The sequence below is a fragment of the Anopheles marshallii genome, chromosome X (genome assembly GCF_943734725.1).
Source record: "Anopheles marshallii chromosome X, idAnoMarsDA_429_01, whole genome shotgun sequence".
Classification (NCBI taxonomy): domain Eukaryota; kingdom Metazoa; phylum Arthropoda; class Insecta; order Diptera; family Culicidae; genus Anopheles; species Anopheles marshallii.
In genome coordinates this window covers 7,766,471-7,792,769 of record NC_071325.1, presented here as the reverse complement: position 1 = coordinate 7,792,769, position 26,299 = coordinate 7,766,471, and the positions used below count along the sequence as shown (strand labels likewise).

The window sequence follows — 26,299 nt, the reverse complement described above, 5'->3', positions numbered from 1 at the left end:
AATTTTAAGCAAGCAAAACAACAAAAACACCCCCGGGGAAAGTGATGGAAAATTCGTTCGCTTCCGATCGGTGGACGGTACGGCGGGCCACCGCACTGTTGACCGTGTTTTCTCCCCTGACATTGGCCATGCTGCTTATACTCGCGTTTGTTTTGCTGATCTTCAAGGCGCGCCGGGCCAAGATGGTGAAGCTGATCGACCAGATACCCGGCCCCGTTTGCATGCCGCTGGTCGGCAACGGTCTGCAAATTAACGTCGGCTGCAAAGATGGTAAGCGAAGTGAGCACAAAAGAAGCGGCAGATCATTTTAAAACGGCCAGTTATCAACGATCAACACGCGACACTCGCATTCAAATGGAGCGATTCAATCAATTACCGGCGGCCGAATGTGTAATGTGTGCATGCGTAACGGTGCGCGGGAAGGTTATGCGTTACGGTTGCAACAAGAATGTCGCACAACGTTGCAGCGAGCGTTTGTCTAAACTTTCTTTACGGCACCAGGCATTTGTTCACGAATTCAACGCAGTTGGATGGGAAATTAAAATCTAAAACACAAAACATAATAAAAGTGAAACGAAACGAGAGCGAAAAGGGTGCCTCGCTGTTACGTCACGCGGGCAACTAAATCCAGCCGGAAACGTCACTCACGGCCGATACTGGTTGTTGCAGGGTTGCATCGATTGCCATATCACAGCACCGTGATTGGCTTCCATTTTCGATCACCTTGCATGTGGCGAAAAGAAAAACCCAAAACAAAGAGATAGAGAGAGAGAAAGAGAGAGAGAAAAAAATATTGCCACGATCTTGGTCATTATTGCCTATGTTAATGACTGTCGCTCGCTTGTGTCACACGCCGATGCGTTGCTTATCTAGGCCCTCAAAATATAACCTCCCTACGCATGGAGCCAACGCAATACGTTACGAACGAAACCGGCTGTCGACTTTTGAGGCGAGGGACGGTGATGTTTTTCCACCGGCCACTTCTTCCCTTCCCACCCAACATTCCTGGTCGAAGCACCCTTCCCATCCTTTGCCGCATGTGGACGGTATCAAATTAATTTTATTCCAACATTGCATTTCCATCCTGCTACGAGGTGTGATTGAGGTGAGCATCGTTTCTCACCGAAAAGCCACCCATTCGCGCATCGATTGGGTGTGTGTTTGGTGGTGTGCAGCGATACGAACAAAACCACCTGCTGGGATCATCGTCCGTCCACCGATTCGTGTGTCGGGAAGGGTGGAGGAGGAGGAGGAGGAATGGATCGTTGGGAGCAGAGGAGGTGATTTAAAAAAAAAATCCCTTCTCGTAGTTTCCAACTCTTCCCTCACGCACGCGGGAACACATGTAGGTCAATCATAGATATTCAAATATATTAGAGATACCACTACACCCGGAAAGGAACATCCAATGGCCGAGACGGCCGATGCGATAACGTATGCAAAAGCATCAAACTAGGTTATCATGAATGAATAAAAGAAATCCACAGAAAAACACACACACACCTAAATAGATACTAGGCACGCCTGAACATGGTTGCAGGAACTCTAGCTGTGTTGCTGTGTTGTTTTAGAAAAAGTGAAGTTTCCTAACGCACGGCCTTACACTTCTATGAATCTCCCCATTTTGGGACGACCTTGACGTTGGCTGATGCTAATTAGGCGTGTTTTCGGTTTTAACTAAATTAATTTATATGAAAAACAAAACAGAATGCTTCTAATGTTACATAATGGCAGAGAGATACTGAGATTTATGTGTCGGTCGAAAGCTATTTAGATACACAGCCCACTTTTCATTTGACGCAATGCATTTTAAATTGAATTGTTTCACTTAAAACTAGGTCATTTCGAATGGAACTTTGGAAATATTTTGATTACTTAATGTAATTGTGTGTAAACGTATGACAGGAGCTTAAGCTTTGATTAATTAAATTATTTAATACTCCACACTGAAGTTGTGGAAATAATTTTCCTATTAAATTCCCAACAACATTTTTTTCTCTAACATGTTTTGTTTTCCAGAGCTTTTTGATCGCATCATTGCGTCGAGGAAAATGTTTGGCCGCCGGCAAGGTATCAGCCGCGTCTGGAACGGTCCGATACCGTACGTGTTAATATCCAAAGCTTCTGCCGTCGAGGTAAGTACAGGTCAAACATTTTGCCTGCCGTTGCAGAAAAAAAAACTTCAATTCAATACATAAAGCAACCGTAGAAAAGTGCGTCCACCACGGGGTGGGTGGAGGGAGAAATTGAACATAAAAAAAAACCAAACGAGAAATAACACTATTACGTGACAAAAAAGCAGCAGTAGGTATTGGTTTTGTTACACCGAACGCATGTAGAACGCTGGCCAATAGAATCAGCAACAATCATAGTTTGCTTACGCAGGTGTACACTTGTCATGTTAATTGTGTTGCGTGCAACAAAAAAGAATGGTTGTTCAGCAAAATATTAAGCCACCCGTGTTGCAGAATTGTAAATAGTAAATGAAAACGGCAATCAAGTCGGTTCCGAAAATGGTCAAACGGCTCTTGTAAACGGTTTCGGAGAGCGTATTGACGCTCTCTCGTTGGTGTTCTTATATGGCCAAATACTCTCTTTATGTCGCACAGCTTCCATAGTGCAACGGGTAAGCGCACTACTTTTGCAATACGCAATGTCTTAAGATCAAATCTCCTCCTGACTCCTGATAAAACCAGTAGCTTTGTCAAGCTTTTAGCGTTTCAAATACAGTGCAAATCAATACAAAATCAGGAAAACAATTCCCACTACTTAAGAATTGCAATCCAAATTTGTGGTTTAATACTACGAGTGATCTTGGAATCCATAATACCCTTGAACAAATAGACGTTAAATCTTCACAGCATTTTAACCACCTCTTTGTCAATTGATAATTTATTTTAACACTAGAACTACCGGACCAATCATTTGGACTGGAACGCTTCATTTTAATTACATTAATTTTTTTTTAATTTAGTAAAACAATTCTATCACAGCTGATGCATGACTTTTACATAACTTTTCTGTAGTATGAACTCAAAAAGATATTAAAAAATAGTCCAGGTCTTCGAAATTTTGTATAAAGTTACCATAAATGAAAAACGCTTAAAACGCTTGGTAGTTCTAGTGTTAAAACACTATTTAGAACAAAAAAGATTTGTTGGAGTTCTGTACTGTAGAATCCAAAAAGCTGGTCCCGAAGTAACAGACGTTAAACTTCACCTCACACTACTCCACCACCCACACAAACGAACTATTGCCGACGTCAAATAGGAACACGCGTGCGCTCGGGGCGATTTTTTAATCACAGTAAATGCTTGACGTTATGACGTACCAACGCAGCGAAAGCGAAAACTACCCTCAATTTTGCGGAGATTTCACTGTCGCTTCACTTCCGAAGGTGAAAGGCGACGAATCTCAGCGTGCCAGACGAATAGTGTCCCATCGTACCATTCTTACCGCAGCGTGAGTGCCGTCCAAATTGTAGACTGACATTGAGCACTCCATCCTTGAATTAGTTACAATTTCAAATTTCCATCCGGTACGACAGCGACCGCGCGTGGCACAGCTGGTCGGTGTGGAGCATCATGCAGGCGCAATACGTGCTTTACCTCTTATTTATGTGCTGTCTCTCCAATAGCCCATACTGAGCAACCCGAAGCTGGTGGAGAAGAGCAACGATTACGAGTACATGAAGGCATGGCTGGGGAACGGTTTGCTCACGTCGCCCGGATACATCTGGCATCCGCGTCGCAAATCGTTGACACCGGCATTCCACTTCAAGATACTGTCGGACTTTGTGACGATCTTCCAGAACCAGGCGGACGTTCTGATCGAGAAGCTGTCGGAGCGCACGGCACTGGATGAACCGTTCAACATTGTGCCGTACGTGACGCTGTGTGCGTTGGATATATTCTGCGGTAAGTGTTGTGCGGGGGTGAACGAACGGCTGGTCTCGGTTGACTTCATGAGGATTTTTGGTCTAATTATCCAGAAACTGCCATGGGATGTCCAGTGTACGCGCAAAAGAACTCCAACTCGGAATACGTTCGTGCCCACAAACAGTTAAGTACCGACTACCTCGACTACCATAGTAGAATTACTAATCACTAGTTCTTCTAACTCCTCTCTTATCTCCACAGAATCGGAAAAGTAATACGAAATCGATTGCAAAAAATATGGCTCCATCCAGACTTTGTCTTCAAGCGCACGAAAGAGTTCCAAAAGCACCAGGAATGTCTGAAGGTGTTGCATAACTTTTCCGACCGCGTGGTGCGGGAGCGAAAGGAAGAACTTCGCAAGCGCAAGCTACAGCTAGATCAAAACAACAACAACAACGACGACACCGCTGATCCTTCTGGAGACTGCAGCGAGCTCCAGGATGGCATCTACCGGAAGAAGCAGCTTGCCTTCCTGGACCTTCTGCTCGAGGGTTCGGGTTTGTCGGATCTGGCGATCCGCGAGGAGGTCGACACCTTCATCATCGGCGGCCACGACACGACAGCGGCCGCCATGGCCTGGATACTCTATCTGCTAGGGGCCGCACCAGAGATACAGGACCGCGTCATACAGGAGATCGACGAGGTGATGGGCAAGGATCGGGATCGTCGCCCGACGATGGCGGAGCTGAACGAGATGCGCTATCTGGAGTGTTGCATCAAGGAGGGTCTACGACTATACCCTAGCATACCGGTTATCGGCAGGCGCTTGACGGAGGACGTGCGGGTCGACAACTACACCATACCGGCCGGTACCACCGCGATGATCGTGGTGTACGAACTGCACCGGGACGCGTCCGTCTTTTCCAACCCGGACAAATTCAACCCGGACAACTTCCTGCCGGAGAACTGCAACGGGCGGCACCCGTACGCGTACATCCCGTTCAGTGCCGGGCCGCGCAACTGCATCGGCCAAAAGTTCGCTATACTGGAGGAGAAATCGGTCATCTCGGCCATACTGCGCAAGTTCCGCATCGAGGCGGTGAACCGACGCGAGGACGTACAGCTGCTGTGTGATCTGGTGCTGAGACCGAAGGATGGGCTGATAGTGCGACTCCAGAAGCGAGACTAACAGCGAGCGCAAACTCCTCTTTACGCCACCGGAACCGGAACACGTGAACGTGACTGTTGGGGGCAGCGCACATCTCAGTATTACTTTGACATTCCCGATGACTGTTGTTGAGGCTGTAAGCTCGAAGCAAATGGGGAGTGGATGTACAAAACTCAGATTTTAACTGCTTGGACCTATTGTTTCTACCAACTCTCTGGACGCTACTTGTGTCTTGTGTCTGCTGCTTTCTTGCACGAGATGACAACATCTATTATACGCTATCCATGCTCTTGCACGTTGCAAGAATCCATGGTATGTCGAATGTACAGTTCGCTCAAAGAGTGCCCTCCACATCGACGGCACCGTTCTTTCGCATCTAGCAGTGTTGAGGCGTTCTACATTGCCCTAACTAACCTAAAAGGGATGAAGGGACCTGATGCCAGACCAAGCGATAGATAGCTAATAGTGCCTGCTATTATTGAGCGAACAGGGTTGAAACCCTCTCCAAACTTCTACAAGACTTCGAACTTAAACCTAATTTTTTATGCGAAAACGAACAATAAAGTTATGTGAAGGTAATTGGCTCAATATAAGGAAAAATCACTGTTGGAAAGAAAAACTTTTTTGTAATAACATTAATCAAGACAACAAGAATTTTATTAAGGTTGAATGTCCAAACAGACTGCAAAAAACTATGATGACATTTACATCTTAAATTAATTAGACATGAATGTTGGAGAAAATTGCTCAAAAAACTTAAATCTCATGTCCAAGAACACAAAAAAAAAAATCCTATCTATTAATGAACTTTAGAATGATTTTGTCAAGATTGAGAATTTTAAAAACTGTGGAATTCTCATGCAAAAATGGAACGAAAGAGCGGCAACTCTTAATATTGAATATTGAAGAATTCGACGAGTTTCGACGAGAAGGTTACGAGAGTTATGAGAGTCTTGATGGTTCATGGAATTCCTCGACTTCTTATTTTAAACGGGAGCTAATCAAGATTACTATAACGCATTTTCCGAGCTTGACAGGAAGATGCTGTGAAGAATTTTGAGGTCCCGTATTAGTGGATGGATAATGGAGGAGCCGACAAACTCTATGAGGTGTACGATGAGGTACCTAAGGTTCCGTGTGGCTGGATACGTCATTGGGATGATACCAGACGACCCAGCCGGTAAAGTCCTTTCAGAACGTCAACTTGGACGGAGGAGGTGTGGTAGTTCCAAGTTGAGAACTTTTGGTCACTGTGAATGGTTTAGCGGGGCATCTTCAGCAGGCCAAGTGCCTGATAAGTATGTAAGAACGCGTATTAATCTGTCTGTATGACCTGTTGCATCCGGTTGTATTCTATCTGATCTAATCTCTGATCTAATCTCGATTAGATATAGCCGTATGTTAATGACGGATGTAACACAGATATTGCGTGCCGAACACTAAACTAAATAATCATCAAGTGTGAAAAAAGTGACTTAACAAGCGATAACGACGGTAAAAGAAATTAAACTAGGCGTTATAATACAATTAAACATAACCTATGGAAATTAAACGATATCGCACCAGCCGTGGTGCGAGGAAAGACATATTTGGCAAGCAATGAAACCATCTACCTGAACCGGCGGAAACACTAATGAGGCATAATCAGGCGCACGCCGCGCAGATAAGGAATGTAGTGTGCTTTTCCTTTGCAGGGGGTTGAATTTCCACACCAACTCGTTAGGTCATTCCGGCGCATCGGTACGTCTGTCTGCACACAGACGTTAAAAGAAGTGTTGCAGACACACCCAAACCACCGCATGATCCTCCCGGGCAGGTGATGCAAACCGGTGAACTTTAATTGATTTATCCACGGCGTTTGTGGCGCACTGGGCGAAAGTGTGAAGAACGCATTAACATCGCCTAACCGCGCGGAAAGTTGCCTAATTGATGCGACTTTAATTAATGGCGTGAAAATGATCCACCCATGCACCATGTTCAGCTGACTGTGCGTATCCAGTTGATGCGTATGCGTCGTACACGGACGCTGGATTGCGCATTCCGGGGGATGTTAATGACCATTATAATTTTTCACTCCAATAGTTCTTACGGGCCGGGCAGCTGTTTTGCGTACGGTGGTTAGTTCGTTTCTATATAAGCACGCTGCATGTGGTGCTTTCCGGTTTAGTTGACGATTCGTTTGCCGAACGTGCTGTAGTGTACGCGCAGTGTGCAGGTGTTACCATGGCTTACGGTGATTCAGTGCTTACCTCCGCTATTGGAGCCAATAGCTGGACTAGACAGCAGCTCATGGAGAGTGTGCCGAAAACCAGTGTGCTGCTGCTGGTGAGCTTCATCTTTATCGTGTGCTGTTTGGCAGCGTACCTAGAGCGTTACCGACGCTTGGTGCGACACATCAACCGTATACCCGGTCCGGCAACGCTACCAATCATAGGCAATGCCCTGCTTATCAACGCTGACCGCGAAGGTACAAACATCTCAATCAAACAGGATCAACGACAGAACCACCATTCACCGAAAAGGATCATCTAAAACAGTATCATTATTATGTGATTTCTTCCTTTGTGTCAAGTGCTACGCGCCTACGTTGAGGAAATTAAAAATGTACGTTGTGCTAATTGCATACTTTTGGGCGCTTTTTTAATTGACCGTGAAACGTACCCTGTTATACGTGCTTTACGAGTGGTGTCGTGAAACATTTCATGAAAGATTGCTGAAAAGTGTCGAATCCTTCCGTTGCTTTCATTTCCGAAAAATTTAAAACCACTTCAGTGCAACCGTTGGCAGTTTAATTTTATACATCGTGGTGGCAGATGCCGGAGGTGGCATTTGTTTGTGGTAATGGTTTTAAAACTAATATTCGTAGCCATATGGTTATAACATCATGTGTGCATAGTTGTGGAAGTAAAAGAACACCTTTAACACGTTTGACTGCTTAGGTGAGGCATCTGCCCAAGAATCGCTGAAGAGCATAATGCCTTGTGATGTGGTGCTATACGTGCGCTGTTAAGCAAGAAAAATCAAATCAAACCAGCTTTCGTTTAGATCTAGCTCGTTTTCATAGCCGATTTTTGCTGTCACCCAAAAAGTGGATGACGCGGGCTGGTGAGAAGTGCTGCTGTCACCCATAACTGGGTGACATTGCAGTAAACGTGTTAAAAACCTGCCATTAACGAGCTTCACGTCGTATGGTGACTGTTTATGCTTAAGTACGTTAGTTTTTGTAGCTACGAAAATAATATATGAGTTAACATGATGTAAAACGGAGATAGGTACAAGATGTATCTTGCAATATAAAGGAATGTACAAAAAATTAAAATAATTTCAATGAAATTTTTTAATGTAACAGAAACATTAGATTGTTTATGCCCAATATAGAATTAATTGTTGCTTGATTGTATCCCTGCAGAACTCTTTAATCGCATTATCGCTTCGCGTAAACTATACGGACGTCGGCAAGGCATTACACGCATCTGGAACGGCATGACACCCTACGTACTCATATCCCAGGCGCAAGCCGTCGAGGTACCTTTCCCACTGAATGCACCCCACTTTCCGCGCTCTACAAAATGTGCCACCCTTTACAGAAGATACTCAGCAGCACCAAAAACATAGAGAAGGGACGTGACTACGAATTTCTTCAACCGTGGCTCGGTACCGGTCTGCTGACAAGCCCCGCGAGTAAATGGCAACACCGCCGGAAGATCCTGACGCCTACATTTCACTTCCGCATACTGTCGGACTTTGTGGAAGTGTTCAACAAGCAGTCGACGGTGCTGGTGGAGAAGCTGGCGCGAGAGGTAGACAACGAAGGTGGTTTCGATTGTGTTCGCTACATCACGCTGTGCTCGTTGGATATTATTTGCGGTAAGGAGCGTCGCCGGGGTAAAGGGAAACGATGATGAATGATCGCTGTATGTCATTTTACGTACCTTCAGAAACTGCCATGGGATGTCCGGTATACGCACAGCAACAATCCGATTCCGTGTACGTGCGGGCACATGAGAAGTAAGTTGTCGGATCGCTTTCTTTACTCGGGGAACTTCAAAGCATGGCATTCCCCTCACAATTTCAGAATCGGACAGATCATGCTCAACCGACTTCAAAGGCTCTGGTTGCATCCGGACCTTATCTTTCGATGCACTCAGCAATACCAGGAACAGCAACAGTGTCTGGACATTCTGCACAAGTTCTCCTACCGCATGATCACGGAACGGCGCTCCATTATTGAGGCTGGGCACGCTAAGGCGGACCTGCTGGTGGACACCAACAACAACAGCGAAGCTGTAGAATCACTTCAACACTCCGCCGCGGGTCGTAAGCAGCTCGCCTTTCTCGATCTGCTGATAGAGGCGTCCGACGGTGGTAGGGTGCTGTCCGATACGGACATAAGGGAGGAGGTGGACACATTCATCCTCGGTGGGCATGATACGACCGCCACCTCCATCTCGTGGACTTTGTTCCTGCTCGGCACGGACCCCGCCGTCCAGGAAAAGGTAGTGCAGGAGATCGAACAGGTGATGGGCGGCGATGCCGAACGGTGGCCGACAATGCGCGAGCTGAACGAGATGAGATATCTCGAGGCGTGCATTAAGGAGGGGCTCCGGCTGTACCCGAGCATACCGATCATTGGCCGCCGGTTGACGGAGGACGTGCGGCTCGCGGACCATCTGCTGCCGGCCGGCACGAACGCTGTCATCGTCGTTTACCAGCTGCACCGCGATCCGGCCGTCTTTCCCAACCCGGACCGCTTCAATCCGGACCATTTCATGGCGGATGCGCCACACGTCGGGTCGAGGCAACCGCGCCACCCGTTCGCTTACATCCCGTTCAGTGCGGGACCGCGTAACTGCATCGGGCAAAAGTTTGGCGCACTGGAGGCAAAGGCGGTACTGGTGTCCGTACTGCGGCAGTATCGCGTCGAAGCGGTCGATCGCCGGGAGAATCTCACCCTGTACGGTGAGCTGGTGCTGCGCTCCAAGGGTGGATTAAAAATACGCATAACAAAGCGTAGATAGTAGATTTTACGCAAGTGCTGTGTGTGTGATTTGTGATTTAATTACTAGAGATTTATAATTTAGGCGCATTTAGTAGTTTTTAATAGCGCAAATATATAAGGTGGGAACTAGAACTCGTCTGCGGTGAGCAGTTTTTCTCTTATGTCTATCTACGCTCTGTTCTTATTTGCCGTAATGGCCTCAATAATTCGGTGCGGTTGGTGGAGTATTGGTAGCGAGGCCGGTCTTCACACGACAAGACCGATCCAAAATCCCATCCAGAGCAAGGACTAACTATCCAACTTCGTCGTAACATTAAGCTTAGTAAGACAGAAATGACAAGCATGACCTCAAGAATTATAAGACTTGTGATTTCAAGCATTCCTTGACCTTTTACGCACCAGAAAACTGGAAGGTCCCGATGAGATTTGGCTGACACCCTGTCGTGTGAAGGACGTCAACGCTTACCACTCATCCATCAGGTGACGCCAACGAATGTAGTGCAAAATTAGATCAGGTTAGTACCAACAAGGTGGACATTTGCTTGCAAGCGAAAACACAAGAGTCTGTTTTTCGTATTTGGTATTCTCACAATAATAAAATAAACAACTAGAAAAATTTAAGTTTCTTACCGTTCTTTGAAAAGTCCTGCATTTTACATTAGTTCCACAGTTACTGAGCTCACCTACGAAGAATATTGAGAACTTTTCCCTATTTTTTTTGCAGAAAATGAAGTGAACAGAGGTCAAGTATTGGAAGTAAACATGTTAGAATGATGATTCCTCCTGTATATTTACCCCTTCATTATAGATCTTGTGTATGTCTTGTTCATTCAATTGCGGGTTACGTCCGCTACAAACTAACTCTTCCTGTAACGCTCTTCATTGCAAGACATTATACAGTGGTCGGCAAGCATTCAGGTGAAATATGTCAACTTTGACGTCTTTTTACTACTCTTACTTACTGCGATGTTATGATGTTATGGTATTTTAAAACGAAAAACTGATGTGTAACAAAGAGAAATACCTTTATTGAGAGTAAAACTTACTAACTTTTGACTGATTGAGTATTACTTAACCAAAGATATTAACAATTAATGATGTAGTTTGTTATAATTGCATGTATTACTACTTGCAAATGGAGACTTGCTATTAATATCTGTCATTTGACATGAGACTTTCTAATATCGCTTATCAAGATACCTTTTTGTCGACCACTGAGGACATATGTACCGCGCACAGGGGGTGATAGGAAAGCAACAAAAAGCGATTTTCGCCCTGGTGTTCTTCGACTGATAAACAGCAAAACGATTGCATGCACCCGGCCATTGGTGGTAACCTCGACTGCTTATTAAATCATCGACCGCTAATGACCACCGATCGTTGCCCGCCACCACGCTCCACAATCGAGGCAGTAAAAGTTTAGACCTGCAGACGCGAAAGATGCGGTGCTGCAGTGGGGGGGGGGGGGGGGGGGGGTTGGGGGGTGGAGTCGAAAAGGAAGCACCGGGAAGCCTTGATTTGGCTTCGTCTGTCGGTGCAAATCGTAAATAGTAAATACGCCGAATGAGGTAAAGTGCACGGATGGAACAAAATGGATACAACCCAGGAGTGAAGTGATTGTGCGCTCGACCGGAGTCCCCTCTCTAATTGAACGAACATCCACACACGTACAACGGTACCGAGTTCGGTACACCAGAATAGGCATTAAAAGGCATGCACTTCAATCAGAGAGAGAGAGAGTGAATGTATGTGTGTGTGTGTGTGCGCCCTTCCAACAGTTGACCCCTAAAGGAGGGGGGGGGGGGAGGCTAAGGGTAGGTTTGCCCATTTAATGGCGCACAAGGTGCAACCTGCGGTTTTCGGGGTGTTCACCCTGCGGTTCGTGGAGTCGGACACGTGTGGCGTGGCGCGTCATGTCCTGGTCGGGAGTTGGGAATTAAAAAAGGATGCGATACACAGCACCCGGACCAACGACCAGCGTGTGTTTCCGAAGGGATGGGTTCTACATAATCTTATGCGGTTCCCGACCATGCGGTGATCGATTCCGTCAGGTTCAAGGCCGTTGCAGACATTGTTATACACACCGTCCCGCGGTGAGTGCCGGACATGGATTGACTGTTGACCCAACCGTGAAAGGCGTCGGAACGGAGCGTATGTGCCGGATGGATTGGAAGAAAATTCACATGTTTCGGTCTGTCTTTGTCATGGCTCGGCACTGACAGCTCCCGGTGCTTCACCAGCCGGGAGCTAAAAAGGAAAACAAAACCAAACAAAACCAGACATAACGCCGCACAAAATTCCGTCCGACCACCGAGCACTTCGATTAAACCCGGCCCGTAACCGTGCCTAAAGGCGAAACAAATCGTCCTACAGCAGGGTGATAGGGCGATTCGGCTGTTGGTGGCCTCGGAGGTGCGAAGTACACTCGTTATTAATGATCATATTAGCACGCCCGTACCGGCACCGATGCGGTGCGCGATGACAGATGTAATAATCTTTTAAAAGCTTGTTGAAGAAAAATGTACCCTGCACCGGGCACGATTCCTCGCGGGGCCCGGGGTGGGGCGCTAATTGATGTAGACCGAAAGGGGCCCCTATCGTGATCGTGCGCTTACCGAGCTGCTCGCCCGGCAAATGTTTGCCAACAGTCGACAACCGAAATCAGGGGCCATTTTACATTTTCCATCAAACCGAGTGACGGTTCTGCAGTTCCGTACTGTAGAACTACACCTTCGCTTTGCAAGCTTCCGCCATCATCCTGCGTACATCTCATCATCTTTGGCAATTCCTTCCCCACCAATGTCTAGAAAGGAGCACCGTAAACATCGAACGCTAGTTTCTACACGCTTCTGTTACTCCTGTTTCCATCGGCGGGGAAGAGGGGGGTGGGGTGGGGGTGGGGTGCCAGAGCACGGGAGCACGCAACGAAAGCAAATAAAGCAAACGCAACAGCGCTGCACCTTCACCGGGGCCGATGATCGATGCGTGCGCACGGCGCAAACACCGCAAAACAACGCGACCGGTCAAAAGGTAACGAAAGCAATTTTCTTGCGCTTTAACCAGCGCCGCGCCCTATTATGAATGAGGTCTTAATTCCAGGCATATTACGGGGAGGTAATCGATTTATGCAATTAGCTACAATAATAAATACATTGATAATAATGATAACACTAATAATAGCTTCCTCATTGCCTATGCATTGTGCAATGATTGTTGACATTAAAGTGACGTGCACGGTGAGCTGGGACCGTGCTTAAGTGCCTCTTTAGATTCAATTTCACCCCAGTCGGGGGTATGCATCCGTTTAAAAATGTCTTCGTGTTTTAACTTAATGAAGAATGTAAACAGTGCAACCTGTCTCGAGGGAAATAACTCACATTAAACGTTCTACATTATAGTTTAATGTGAGCTGTATGAATACATGTGGACCAAAACTCCAGTCCATCTCAACATGGAGTTCGTCTCACTTCTCTTTCCTTCAAAGGCTTTACAGAATTGATTGTTTGGTGTCATTCTAATAACATGGTCAACATGTCGTTAAACTCTCTAACAGCGTTATTATTCAAAGCGAACCGAGAGAGAACGAAGCTCATGCTTAGGAGAAGCTCAGGTGAGTCTCCAGGCCATCTTTAAGTCCACTTGATCCAATAAAATACGGAAGAGATCCATGAGATTCAAAATAATGTTAGAACAACAAGGAAATTGATCCAATCAACTTGATTTTTTATGTCTTTTGATGAAAAGGCATATCAAGATTTCGATACATATTAGATTGATGTAGTCTTCCAGGTCGTAGAAGTCTGTAGAGACTGTAGTGTATATGATTCGCCATTACAAAGCGCCTCTGGAATTCGGAATACTAAGGTTGTTATCCAAAGTTACCAAAAAAATTAGGGGGGCTTTATCACGGTTTCGTCTAGTATTGAAGATATAAATACAATGTTGACTCTTACTGAGCACATCACACCTGCATAAATTTGTGAGCAGTGATATTGGTATTGAGCTGATATAACTAAGGCTTTCTTTTAGTTACTTTCTACCCTTTTTTATCTATGCCTGTAGACATCTGCTGCAAAGGACTCAGTGATGTCTATGACATTAAGTAAGATCTGAGATCTGGAAGTTTCTGTTCTAAAACTGTTCTAAAGCTGTTCTAAAGTGACTAAAAATCCAATATCTCTGAAAGAGAGATTTCTTGGTAATACCAAAGGGTCTTCTAGTGATCATCGTGACCAATCACAGAACTCCAGATCTGGGGATCTAATCTTGGTAAACGGATCTTGACATATTAAACATTATTTACGACAACAACGAACAATTTTTTTTTGCACATGTTTGCTGAGCTTTCCATTACCGACAATACTATGTGAATGGTCCATCGATCAGACGGTGTAAGCACTTCCTGTTCTCGAGAAAAGGACTTCATCGATGCTAGTAATACCTTCACGCACGTCGCCCTTCTGTCAGTTTCTGACAGCCATGCAGGACGTTAAACTTAATGAGACAACCATTTACTGTCACTACATTAAGCGAGAGCAAATAATTTAAAGCATAAAGGCAATCTAGTAGAACAGTAACGGACAGCCGACCTCACGTGCTTTCCAGTGCGAGACCATCGGCAACAAAGGGAAACCCCGGCGCTCGTGACATTCAATGTAGAGCACTACCGGCAGCAATTGTACCATGCCGCTAACAATAAATGAATAAAGTAACTATCAATAAATACCAAGCAAATGCTCCACCCAAGCTAGTTAGACGCAGTCGTGCAGCAAGGCCTTACCTTAACATTGTCTTTAAGCATCCTTAGCCCTGACAGTTATCGCTGTGAAATGACAGAAATAAACAAAACCGAATCGTCGTGGCCGTTCAAAAACCCGACAACCGGCAATGGGACCGTCTGCGTGGACACAGCGTTCGCTTCACCTGTCCGGCCGTTCGATCACACACGTCCGATGGCGATCGTTCCCATTCCCGAGCGGTAACGCTCGGACACGATCGCCGGTCTAATCCGTTCCTGCTCGCTCGTTCGCGCTATCGTTGCCTTCGTGCGTACGCACAGCATTCGTCATCTCTGCACGCGCGCTCTCTCTCTCTCTCTCTCCCCGCGGTTCACGGCTAGCGGCACACGCTCTGCCGAAAGGGAGCTTATAAATATTGGACTATCGGAAATGGACTAAGTCAGTGTGCGGTGACTACTTCTCGACAGCTGACACAGGGTTTTGCGCAGTGTTGCGTGCAACAGATATACCGCTGTGGCACGTTACCCCGGGGGATCGTGCGCGTGTGAATGTTTATTCTTTTACATTTCCCATTCTATTTGTGTGCCCGGAAGCACTGATGTGCGGTGTATCGCAGTGAGCCTGCCAGTGATTGACAGCGAGCGAGTGCGTGGGTGGCAAAGACAAAGAACACTAAGCAGTGCTTTCACCAACGGTTTTAAATCCACGCGGTACCGGACCATACCCTCTGACGCCCCTGCGACACGACCAGCACCAACCAAAAATCCTAACACCTATCAAAACAAGTACGTGCGGTGCAGAATAAAGGCAAAGCGTACCGGACCTGAGCTTCGTGCTTGCAATATTCAAACGCGTTTGAGCAGACCAGCAAGCATGGAGGGCCTTCTCGGCAGTAGCCTGCTGTTGAGCAAGCTGTCTAAAGTGTTCACACTGTTCTCGCCCGTTACGTTGCTGCTGCTGACCACCGTATCCTGCGCAATCTACGTGTACAACCGGCGCCGTGCCCACATTGTGCGGAACATAGAAAAAATTCCCGGCCCAGCTGGATTACCCATCATCGGCAACACGCTGCACATCAACGTGGATCACGATGGTGAGTAGAGGGCATGCAATTACGGTGACACACACACTCGGGTGCAGGAATTGGTTTCAAATCTCGCCACCACCTCGCGCAGCCTTGGGCCCTGTTTGTCCCTAACGGCAGCCTAAAGATAACTCACCAATCAAACGCTGGTCGTCATCGTTAAAGAACCTTCAAACCGTACCACTTCCTTGTTACCGACCTACTCCGGTTCACTTCCTGCTTTTGCGCACCAGCGACGATCACTAGCTCTAATCAGCAGCACAAACAAAATCCTTTGGAGGCTGTGAATTTTTCGGCCGAATACCAACCGAAACGTTTCAATTGAACCATCCACAACACACATGAGGTCGGCGCGGGGTCTTCAAAGTCAGTCACAACCTCCGTTTGTTATCAACCCCATCATCACCATCCCCACCACGCTGCATATGGGTTAAGCGGCAGGCAACTCAACCGCAGCAACAAACGAGATGATATTTTGTGCGTCTGAATGGGCTGTTGGTGTTTTATCTGTGCGTGTCTAGCTGGGGTTTTTTTTTTTGTTATAGTTTGGTGACGCGTACAAACGAGCTCCCCAACAACCGATTTGCATTTTAGATTGTGTCAATCGAACGAGATGGGAAGTAATAGTTTTGAAAACTCCATATCTATGGGGGCCTAGTTTCTTATGAAGCAATTTGTTTTAAAACACATTCGCTGGAAAGGGATTTCTAACACATCGGCGTGCGAGAAAAAGGTTCGTCGCTTATTTTTTTACAACAAGTCTTTCGTTTTATCGAAGGAATTTTATTCATAATTTGATATTGTAAAGGATTGTAACTAAGCAAGAAGTGTCAACATTATGCAAACAAAAAATCAAACAGCAAATAAAATAATAATAAACAATAAATGACTATTTCGGTACAGAAAATCGAAATAATCGCTTCGATATTACGAAAGACTTCAATCCTAAAATAGCAAGCGACGAACCTTTTTCTCTCGCACGTTCAACAATCCTCCGAGTCGGTCGCGCGTACGGGAAGAGCAAAACCGAACCCGAGTGTGTGTGGTGGTCAAGGTTGGCACAATTACCTGCAAGTGTACTTGAAACATGCACACACCTGCACGTGCTCGGGCATTTTCAAGTTGAATGATTTTGGAATTTTCACTGTCAGGGTAAATGGGCATCCTGGCGGTACGCTCGTGTACGGTGCGAGCAAAATAGAAGGGCCCGTTTGCGTTGCGAAAGCCGTGGCTACTGCTTCGTATCGGTATTACGGGTGTCGCCGCATAACATATATCCGTCCCCCCCGTGTGCATCACCTTCACCAAGCCAAACGAGCCGAGTCCGATTGGGACGTTGCATAAGCGGCTAGCTGGTGGTAAAAAACTAATCATTTTACCTACTTTTAACCGTACCACGCTACGGATACCGGCCACCAGTCCATTCATTCAAATGCGTCCGTACAGCTTGCTGGGAGGCTTTCGTAAGATCTTACCAATCCCGTCCGTGGAGCGAACGAATACGCAACCCCGCGACAGAGTGTGTTTTGGGTGGATAGTTCGAACAAATGAAACTAGCCGTTTTAAAAAAAAAGCCGATTCCAAAGCGCGACAGACACAACTTTACAATATCTCCTTGTTTTTTTTTTGTTTTTTTCTTAGTTAGTTCTCCCTTTTCCTCTTGCTTTCGTGCAGAAAAGGGAGAGTTTAGTGAAGGGGTGGGTTTCCTTCACTCTTCTTCTTTGCCCGCTTTTGATCAATCACTTGTTGAACGAAACCCGCTTTCAAGGGGGAGGGGAAAGGGGGGTGAGGAGGGGAGGGAGTTGAATGTTTCGGCCCTGCTTCTCGCCTTGTTGCATCCTGGCAAAGTTGTACAACCTTCGCCTAATCTTTAACCTTTTTTTTCGGAGAAACTAAAACCGAAGGAATAAGCAACACAACCGGTGACATAATAGCGTGCTGAAGGTTTGTTTTTATATTTGGTAAGATCAAATCCGGATAAATCGATGCTTGAACGTTGGTCAGGGGAAGAATGCTGTCAAACGGACACAGTATAAGCTGCGAGACCTTTCTAGAAGCGAGAAAAAATCTTTTTGTGAGAAATTGCCGTACCATTAATTCAAATGATTCAAACTTTGGTGTTTTGAACATCTTTCTTAGGAAAGTTTCATCTCCAATCCGTAGGAACACATTGGAAAAAAAGTCAATGAAACGTTAAATAATCGTCAACAACGACTAATGAAATATTAAACAGCACAACACTCACAACTTCCATACAATACGGACGATGTTTTCGCCAATGCAACGCTGCGGTGCTGTGATTTCAAACGATTGTCCCAAACACACTGCAACTGTAAAAGATGAGGCAGTTTTCGACTCTAGCCGGGGCAAATGGTTTTTTTTTTTTAATGTCATATGACGAATGGACGAAGATGGTTCCATACCTACGAAAGAGGCGGTTAGGTTCGCGCACATTGCCGTAAGCTATTGTGCCTTTGTGCGTGACATGCAACACGCATTTTTCCCAGCAATTTTCTTTCCACGGGCCTGGACCGTCGTCCAGCCGGTCCGCTGTTGCACAATCCAATGCTAAGGTCTTTCACCGAAAAAGTGCTATGATGCAAAGGGTACGAGGCGCAGCGATACGCCAAGAAACCGGTACGGGTTTTGCGTTTCGACCGCACCTAACCTTGGCGTTAATCATCCCCGATTGACACATTGTTAAGGAAAAAATAGCGTCTTTAACAAAAAAAAAAATCTTTAAACACCAACACCAGCATGGCGATGGCGTGGAGCTATAGTAAAACCTCCAACTCATCTTGGAGCAGCATACGAAGAGAAGAATATAAAAGTGGGAAAATTTAATCAAACGAACGTTTTATAGCATCCGGAAATGGGAAAACCACATCAATTCAGCGTAACGTTAATGGTATGAACTGCAGCGAATGGATTTTATATTGTATTTTCTCTGCAAGAACTTCGCTGTACCACTTGCGTCAGACGGAAATGAGTTTGCAGTTTGTGCTTTTGCTTACAGAACGTGTTTGATTTTTCTTATATTTTAGAAATTTTCAACCGCATCATCGCTATTCGGAAGCTGTACGGAAGAATGCAAGGGTTCAGCCGTGCCTGGAACGGCCCACTGCCGTATGTGATGATCTCCAAAGCGAGTGCTGTTGAGGTAAGTGCCGGAGAATGCCATTTTAACATGATGTTGAAGATAAACCCTGCGCTGTACCGAAACATTGGTCTAAGAAGTATGGAACTACCTTTGGGGTGTTTTTAAAATTTAATTCAATTTATTGTCTAATTTATTGTCTGTTTATTGTATTGAAAAGATGTCGAAGATATCGATGCATAAAGCTCTCACATCCCAAAATTGAACATTCACTTCATGTACAACACCATGAGAAATGTCATGCATCCTCAAACACCTATTTGATACAGTCAGCGCTCCAAATTGGACTACTTTCCTAACGATCTCTGCTCAAGAACTGGCCAGTTTCTGGAATAATGGTAGATCTGAAGTCTCAAGAGATGTAATTGAGGACACTGTGTTCCAGCTTCGAAAAGCCTTAAATATCTGACAATGTCCACTAACATCCTAGCTCCAATTTTCACTAACAGACACCCAGGATATTAGTACTCCAATTTGTCTCAATTCTCGTCCAAATCGGCTATTCAGATTCACTCTAAACTAAAAAAAAAATGTTAAAGTTAAAGAGTTAAAAACGCCTAATCAAACGTCATCATATCATAAAAGGATAGAGTTCTGTTTTTTTTATCTGCACCATCCCGTCAAGTAACAATAGAGGAAGTGTAACAAACCTTCAGCAACCGAATCGATAATGACCTCGGCATTGTCTCTACGGTGTGTTGATTAAATAGACACGATGGCGCTAACAACGCGTTACTTCCGAACATGCCTTGTCAATAAAGCAGCAGAGGTCGCCTCCCCTGTAGCTAAACTCACTTAAGTCGAGCAAATAAAACACACCGAGAGGGAGGAAAATACGGTTGACCAGTCAAATCCATTTCAAACGGCAGGAAAATGGCCATACGGTGTAATAAACGTACCGAACCGTCGTAAAAATTTTATATTATTATGGTTGAGATCAAACCACCTCCCCACTTAAGCTATATACGGCTAACTTTAACAACCTTCGTACACTTTTTCCGCTTGTATAGCAACGTATCTACCCGTGTCCCTGTAGATGTGTACGACAAACAATGGGAGATCTTTAAAATATCGAGAAAACCCATTACAAACCGAACCCAAAATCATTCGAATCGCGCCGGACGCTGCGATCTCACCTTCAATGTGTGCTTGACAGCTAAACATGTGTGTGTGTGGTTTAGTTAATATTCGTCTGGGATCTTTTATTTTATTTTCTTTTTTTCCAAAGGTCACCATTTGAAGATCAAAGCTTCATCGGTGTATTCTGCCGTTAACGTAACCCCACCGGATAGTGGGGCACGCTAGCATCATAAACATTCTTGCCAAAACAAGCAAAAAGAATACAACAAGATTACGTTAAAAACCCTGTTCGGCAGGGTGTTTTCGATTCATACCCGCGGCGAAAAGTGAATGTAAACAAGTTCTGCTGTGGGACTGCATTCCCAACGCAAGACACAAATTGCGCCACTGGATTAGGATGTCAGATGAAGCCAAAATATAACGCAGTTCGAACCTTCTGGAGCTTCCAAAACCAGAAAGACGAGCACACTAACGCAGCTTGATATGGGGGGGAGGGAGGGGCAGTGGAAGATAAACACACTAATCACGCCGAGAACAACGGCTGTGAATTTTTGGTTTTGACGCGGAACTATTGGAGAAGCTTGTATGTACAGACATAATACGGTAACAGTTATCAGTAGTACTTGCTGAATCTGAGTAAATCTTAAGCCTCCATTCAGACGAATGAATGACGCTGAATCGCTATTTTGAAGATGCATGTATTTCTTAAGATTCATTGTCGTCGGAATTCATATTCTGTTGGCTTCTGCAATCAGTGAATGTTTTGCCTTCAAGATGCTCTTTGATTCAACTTTCTTCAGTGAATCAGAAAACTAAGGACATTTGAACTCTTTAATCAAGATACTCTTTAAATCATGTATCTTCAGAGAACCATCAATCTCAAGACATTCAGGAATATTTAGTGCTTCATTTTCGTTCACTGTTTCCTGAATCTAAAGATATTCATGTGTATTTATTGTTTTATTTATCAGCAGAGATTCACGAATTTAAGGACATTCACAATTCTTCCGTAATTCTTGGAACTTTAGAGATTCTTGAATCTAAGGACATCCACCATTCTTCCGTATTTCTTGCATCTTTAGAGATTCTAGAATCTTCTGACATCCACCATTCTTTAATATTTCTTGGATCTCTAGAGGTTCTTGAATCTACTGACATCCACGATTCTTCAGTATTTCTTGGATCTTTAGAGATTCTCGAATCTATGAACATTCACGATTCATCGTTATTTATTGCATCTGTAGAGATTCTTGAATCGAAGGACATTCATGACTCTTCAATATTTATAAAATCTATAGAGATTCTCGAATGTATTGACATCCTTGATTCTTCATTAAGTCTTGAATTTTTAGAGGTTCTTGAATCTACTGACATCCACAATTCTTCAGTATTATTAGGTTCTTTAGAGATTCTTGAATCTCAGGACATTCAAAATTCTTCACTATTTCTTGGATCTTTAGATATTCACAAATCTAATGACATTCACGAATTTTTCATATTTCTTGGGCCTTTAGAGATATTGGATATTGAATTTACTGACATTGACGATTCCACAGAATTTCTTGGATGTAAAGGTATTCTGGAATCTACTGACATCCACGATTCTTCAGTACTTCTAGGATCTATAGAAGCTCGCAAATCAGAAGACATTTACCTTCAGAGATTAACGATACTTAGCAGTGTCTCTTCAGACCAATCTGTATCGATCTTTTAGACTGATAATTCAAGTGATTCCTCACGGCAGATACATAAGGAAAACTCGTACTATCTAGTGCCCAAAAATATGTTAATTAATTACTTATCGAATTTGCTATCTGCTAAAAAGCCGCTTGATGTTCTCCTACAAAACTTATCATACCATCAATTCAATGCATATTTTAACATATAAAAAATTCTACTAATTTACGGCAGCCTTGCCAAAACTTGTTTTTTTCTTGCTTGTATTTTCGGGAAAACAGTGTTTATTGCCTGTGCTGCTGACGTCATTCACCAAATATAGGAAATTCAATAAATCCCGTATCATTTGCAATTTCGCTTCGGTAGAGTTAAACCGGTTACCACACATTAGTCCGGACTCTATCCACTGTTCTACTACAGCCACTGTCCGACACTGTAACAGCAGGTTAGAAAATACACAAACAAACGATCTCCACACACCGTCCGGAGGGTAAGCAACGTGAGAAGTTGCTTTTGTAAAAAGGGGGTGCTAACAGCGTCTAGACATCCGCAGCACATTTCAGGTTTCGTTTTGCATTCTTAGCTGCTGCGAACGATAAATTCGGAATTTATCTAGCGAAAGTTTTCATCATGAATCTGCCACCATTCAATGCGATTCGGGCAAAACAAATCTTGCTTTAATCACACTCCATTACGAAGCGATAGCGACTACACGATACGCTACATTTCATCTAGGAATAAAAAAATAACGAAACACCATGTTAACGATTGTACTTTAACTACGCAACAAAACTCAACGATGAGATTGATGGCCATTGGATGGAGTTGAACGGCTTTGCCGGATGCCGTGATTTTCGTTAGGCATCGTTGACCGACTACATTATGCATTGATTAATCTCTTCACCAAAGGTTTCATTTTCGGCAAAATGGAGGTTCACACCATGCCCACCATTTCTGCCTCAGTTTGTTGCTTGTAATCGGTACCAAAAGTGGCCAATTAAAGTTATCTTTGCTCATTACGCATCTGCCCGAATTGTGCGGCAGTAGTGCACATCAAGTGGTCAATGTTAACATTTAATTAGTTAACATTTTAATTAATTAAATGTCATTTCAACAGCAAACATAACGTTTGAATAATAAAAATGTATTTCAAAAATGTTATGTAATCAGCGCAACACCTACTGGAGAGCATCGACACCCAAACTACCGCAACCAGCCACTGGCAGGTGTGTGGGTCTGTCTTATGAGTTTTGAGCAGCAGAAAACAACCTTCGAATAGTCGTATCAGAAAATATCGCCCAACAAAAAGAAAAGGAAAAATCAAACACGTGTCGCCTTTCAGTTTTCGTGTCAGAAGCATAACAAACCTCCCGGCAACGCACACACAAAAAAAAAACGAGAAAACGAAGCAAACGACGTCCTCGAATCCGGACCGACGTCCAAAATACAGTCCGGATTGCCCGTCTCTTTTTATTGCCAATCTGCCACGGCTTGCAGATAAGCTTTCGATACGCGCCGAACAAGTTCACAGTGTTGGAAGCGCGCCAGCGCTTTCAAAAAGGCCGGGCAACCACAAAACTTTGGATGATCTTACATTAGTTTTTCGTTTTGGGTGAGAGATGTGTAGCGGCAGAGTGCATGCAAATGGTGTGGGTTGTAGTGGTGTGTGTGTGTGTGTGTGTGTGTGTGTGTGTGTGTGTATATGCAGATTTGATTTTCCGTTCAACTGCATTTGAATTCCAAGGAAGTATTTTGCTAAAGCAGTCGTCTTCTTTTATCGTTAGATTTCACATCCACTCCTAACGACCTTGCCGAGTGCAAGATCGTACGTTGCTCTACCATCTACCTATCATGCCTTAGCGAAAGACTTTTTTACCAACACATACAGCGAACTACGATTATTCTCGGAATCATCTGTATAATATTTGTTGCAAGTTGTGTGAACCAAAAAATCAACGAAACTTCATTCGTAGGTACTTGAACTTCAACCGTCCACGTTATAGCCCAGAAGTCCAACGACCTCGGTGATTCAGCTTCAGATTCGATGATCAGCAAGCAAATAATACAGACGTCTGGGCAAATATTTCGTGAGATGAAAATACTGCCGAGATTGCACACTTCTTGGAGACCAAATATCTGACCTCCGCCGAGTGCTTGTTCTGACACACTCCCTTCTTTTGGTTCTCGTTTTCTCCAGCATTCTTACCTGCGCATAAGCATTAGAATAGTTGTAAATTGGCCCCAATATCGTCCCGGACAATGGAATCTAACAAGTGTCAACCAGATAGGACATTATTGATACAGTTGTGCGGAATGGCGTAAATTTGTTTACGACAAAACAAATAATTTTAGGCATTTGAAGGTATTCCTAGCCGGAACTCCGCTAGACATCAAGTCTCAAGATCCCAGAGGTGTTGAAGAACAGATGGGGGTTATGAAATCTGGTGGAGATTCTAGCGGAGAGGCAATATCCGGGAGTTCTTACGAACCCGAACAGCAAATAAGCAATATTATCAGCAATGTCCGTGACGCTTTCTTGCTTGAGTAGTATTCCACTTGGAGTTCTTGGATTGTTTCGATTGGAGACATTCCACTCACTATACTCGTATATTTGCATACCTGGTTCTTATCGCGAAACAACCTTGGCTATTTGAATACGTTATTCTTTTCGCGATAAAAGGTTAAAACATTGAAGTTGAATATCTGTGTGTTCGTGCTATCTAACGTCTGTGTCTGTCCACTTCCTCCCAGCGCATCCTCGGCAGCCAGAAGCATATCGAGAAGAGTCACGACTACGAGTTCCTGAAACCATGGCTCGGCACGGGCCTACTAACCAGCGCGGGCAAGAAGTGGCACCCGCGACGCAAGATCCTAACACCGGCCTTCCATTTTAAGATACTGGACGACTTTGTGGACATCTTTCAGGAGCAGAGTGCGGTGCTGGTGAAGCGCCTGGAGGCGGAACTGGGCAACGAGCAAGGATTTAACTGCTTCCCGTACGTGACACTGTGTGCACTGGACGTGGTGTGCGGTAAGTAGTGCTTGCACAGTGATGATATGCTGGGTGGTCTCACGGTTCTCTGTTCACACTGCAGAAACGGCCATGGGAAGACAGGTGAATGCGCAGTGCAATTCTGATTCCGACTATGTGAAAGCTGTGTACCAGTAAGTGTGCGAACGGATCTTCCAGAGGGAAATTGGCTATTAACTCCATCACCTTGTGTCTCCTCAGAATTGGAAGTATCGTGCAAAATCGGCAGCAAAAGATTTGGCTACAACCAGATTTCATCTTCAAGCTAACGCAGGACTACAAGGACCACCAGAAGTGTCTCGGTATACTGCACGAATTTTCCAACCGCGTCATCCACGAAAGAAAGGAGGAGATCCGGCAGCAGAAGCTGGTTGATGACAAGAACAACAACAATGCGAACCGCAGTACCAACACGAACGAGGACGGTAACAACAACAAGGACTACTATCTCACGCAGGAGGAGTTCGGGCGCAAGAAGCGGCTCGCCTTTCTGGATCTGCTGATCGAGGCGTCCCAGGATGGTACGGTGCTGTCCCACGAGGACATCCGCGAGGAGGTGGACACGTTCATGTTCGAGGGTCACGACACAACGTCCGCCGCCATCTCGTGGATTCTGCTGCTGCTCGGCACCGAACCGACCATCCAGGACCGGATCGTCGAGGAGATCGATCAGATCATGGGCGGCGACCGGGAACGGTTCCCGACGATGCAGGAGCTGAACGAGATGAAGTATCTGGAGGCCTGCATCAAGGAGGGTTTGCGGCTGTACCCGAGCGTGCCGCTCATCGCGCGCCGCCTCACCGAGGACGTGGACATCGACGGTTATGTGCTGCCCGCCGGCACCACCGCGATGATCGTGGTGTACCAACTGCACCGCAATCCGGAGGTCTTCCCGAACCCGGACAAGTTCAACCCGGACCACTTCCTGCCGGAGAACTGTCGCGGCCGGCATCCGTACGCGTACATACCGTTCAGTGCCGGGCCGAGAAATTGCATCGGCCAGAAGTTTGCCGTGCTGGAGGAGAAGTCCATCATTTCGGCGGTGCTGCGGAAGTACCGGGTGGAAGCGATCGATCGAAGGGAAAACCTCACACTGCTCGGGGAGCTGATCCTACGCCCGAAGAATGGTTTGCGCATACGCATTGCAAGACGCAACTGATGCATCGGTTAAGAGGACTTCTTGGCGTAACCGGCCTCTACTAGGTCATCTACTAGGTCCTCATTGTTTTTTTTTACCACGTGGCCGAATGGTCCGACACAGACCCCAGCGGACCCCGGTGAGAAGGTAGAGTGTGTATAAAGAGCAACATTTATGATACGACTAAACCTAACCTAACATTTAGCATTTGGAGCGTTATGACAATTATGTAATATATATATTAAAAAAAAGACAACATCAACGGAATCGTTCCGCGAACTTCGTGTGCGAACTGTACAGTTGCTCAGTTATGAATAAATCAACCCGTTTATTCATAATGTGAACAAT

General features: G+C 45.1%; 3 protein-coding genes across 3 annotated transcripts; all 3 read left to right on the top strand.

Annotated features, from left to right (window-relative positions):
• The first annotated feature begins 44 nt into the window (after positions 1 to 44).
• Positions 45 to 5,067, top strand: LOC128711668 (cytochrome P450 4c3-like). Its single transcript, XM_053806554.1, has 5 exons — positions 45 to 270; positions 2,020 to 2,135; positions 3,638 to 3,917; positions 3,992 to 4,061; positions 4,140 to 5,067. Exons 1-5 carry the CDS (start codon positions 45 to 47, stop codon positions 5,065 to 5,067), a joined length of 1,620 nt encoding a protein of 539 aa, XP_053662529.1.
• A 2,202-nt stretch (positions 5,068 to 7,269) lies between these two features.
• Positions 7,270 to 10,064, top strand: LOC128713415 (cytochrome P450 4c3-like). Its single transcript, XM_053808278.1, has 5 exons — positions 7,270 to 7,513; positions 8,456 to 8,571; positions 8,634 to 8,913; positions 8,985 to 9,054; positions 9,122 to 10,064. Exons 1-5 carry the CDS (start codon positions 7,270 to 7,272, stop codon positions 10,062 to 10,064), a joined length of 1,653 nt encoding a protein of 550 aa, XP_053664253.1.
• A 5,593-nt stretch (positions 10,065 to 15,657) lies between these two features.
• LOC128714807 (cytochrome P450 4c3-like) lies at positions 15,658 to 25,972 on the top strand. The gene is made up of 5 exons (XM_053809690.1): positions 15,658 to 15,877; positions 18,913 to 19,028; positions 24,534 to 24,813; positions 24,878 to 24,947; positions 25,015 to 25,972. Exons 1-5 carry the CDS (start codon positions 15,658 to 15,660, stop codon positions 25,970 to 25,972), a joined length of 1,644 nt encoding a protein of 547 aa, XP_053665665.1.
• The last annotated feature ends 327 nt before the right edge of the window (positions 25,973 to 26,299 follow it).

Coding starts and splice junctions, on each gene's coding strand:
- LOC128711668 (XM_053806554.1), top strand. CDS start 45: ATGGAAAATTCGTTCGCTTCCGATCGGTGGACGGTACGGCGGGCCACC. Junction 271..2,019: donor TAACGTCGGCTGCAAAGATG/GTAAGCGAAGTG, acceptor TTTGTTTTCCAG/AGCTTTTTGATCGCATCATT. Junction 4,062..4,139: donor TACGTTCGTGCCCACAAACA/GTTAAGTACCGA, acceptor TTATCTCCACAG/AATCGGAAAAGTAATACGAA.
- LOC128713415 (XM_053808278.1), top strand. CDS start 7,270: ATGGCTTACGGTGATTCAGTGCTTACCTCCGCTATTGGAGCCAATAGC. Junction 8,572..8,633: donor CCCAGGCGCAAGCCGTCGAG/GTACCTTTCCCA, acceptor CACCCTTTACAG/AAGATACTCAGCAGCACCAA. Junction 8,914..8,984: donor CTCGTTGGATATTATTTGCG/GTAAGGAGCGTC, acceptor ACGTACCTTCAG/AAACTGCCATGGGATGTCCG.
- LOC128714807 (XM_053809690.1), top strand. CDS start 15,658: ATGGAGGGCCTTCTCGGCAGTAGCCTGCTGTTGAGCAAGCTGTCTAAA. Junction 15,878..18,912: donor CATCAACGTGGATCACGATG/GTGAGTAGAGGG, acceptor CTTATATTTTAG/AAATTTTCAACCGCATCATC. Junction 24,814..24,877: donor TGCACTGGACGTGGTGTGCG/GTAAGTAGTGCT, acceptor TTCACACTGCAG/AAACGGCCATGGGAAGACAG.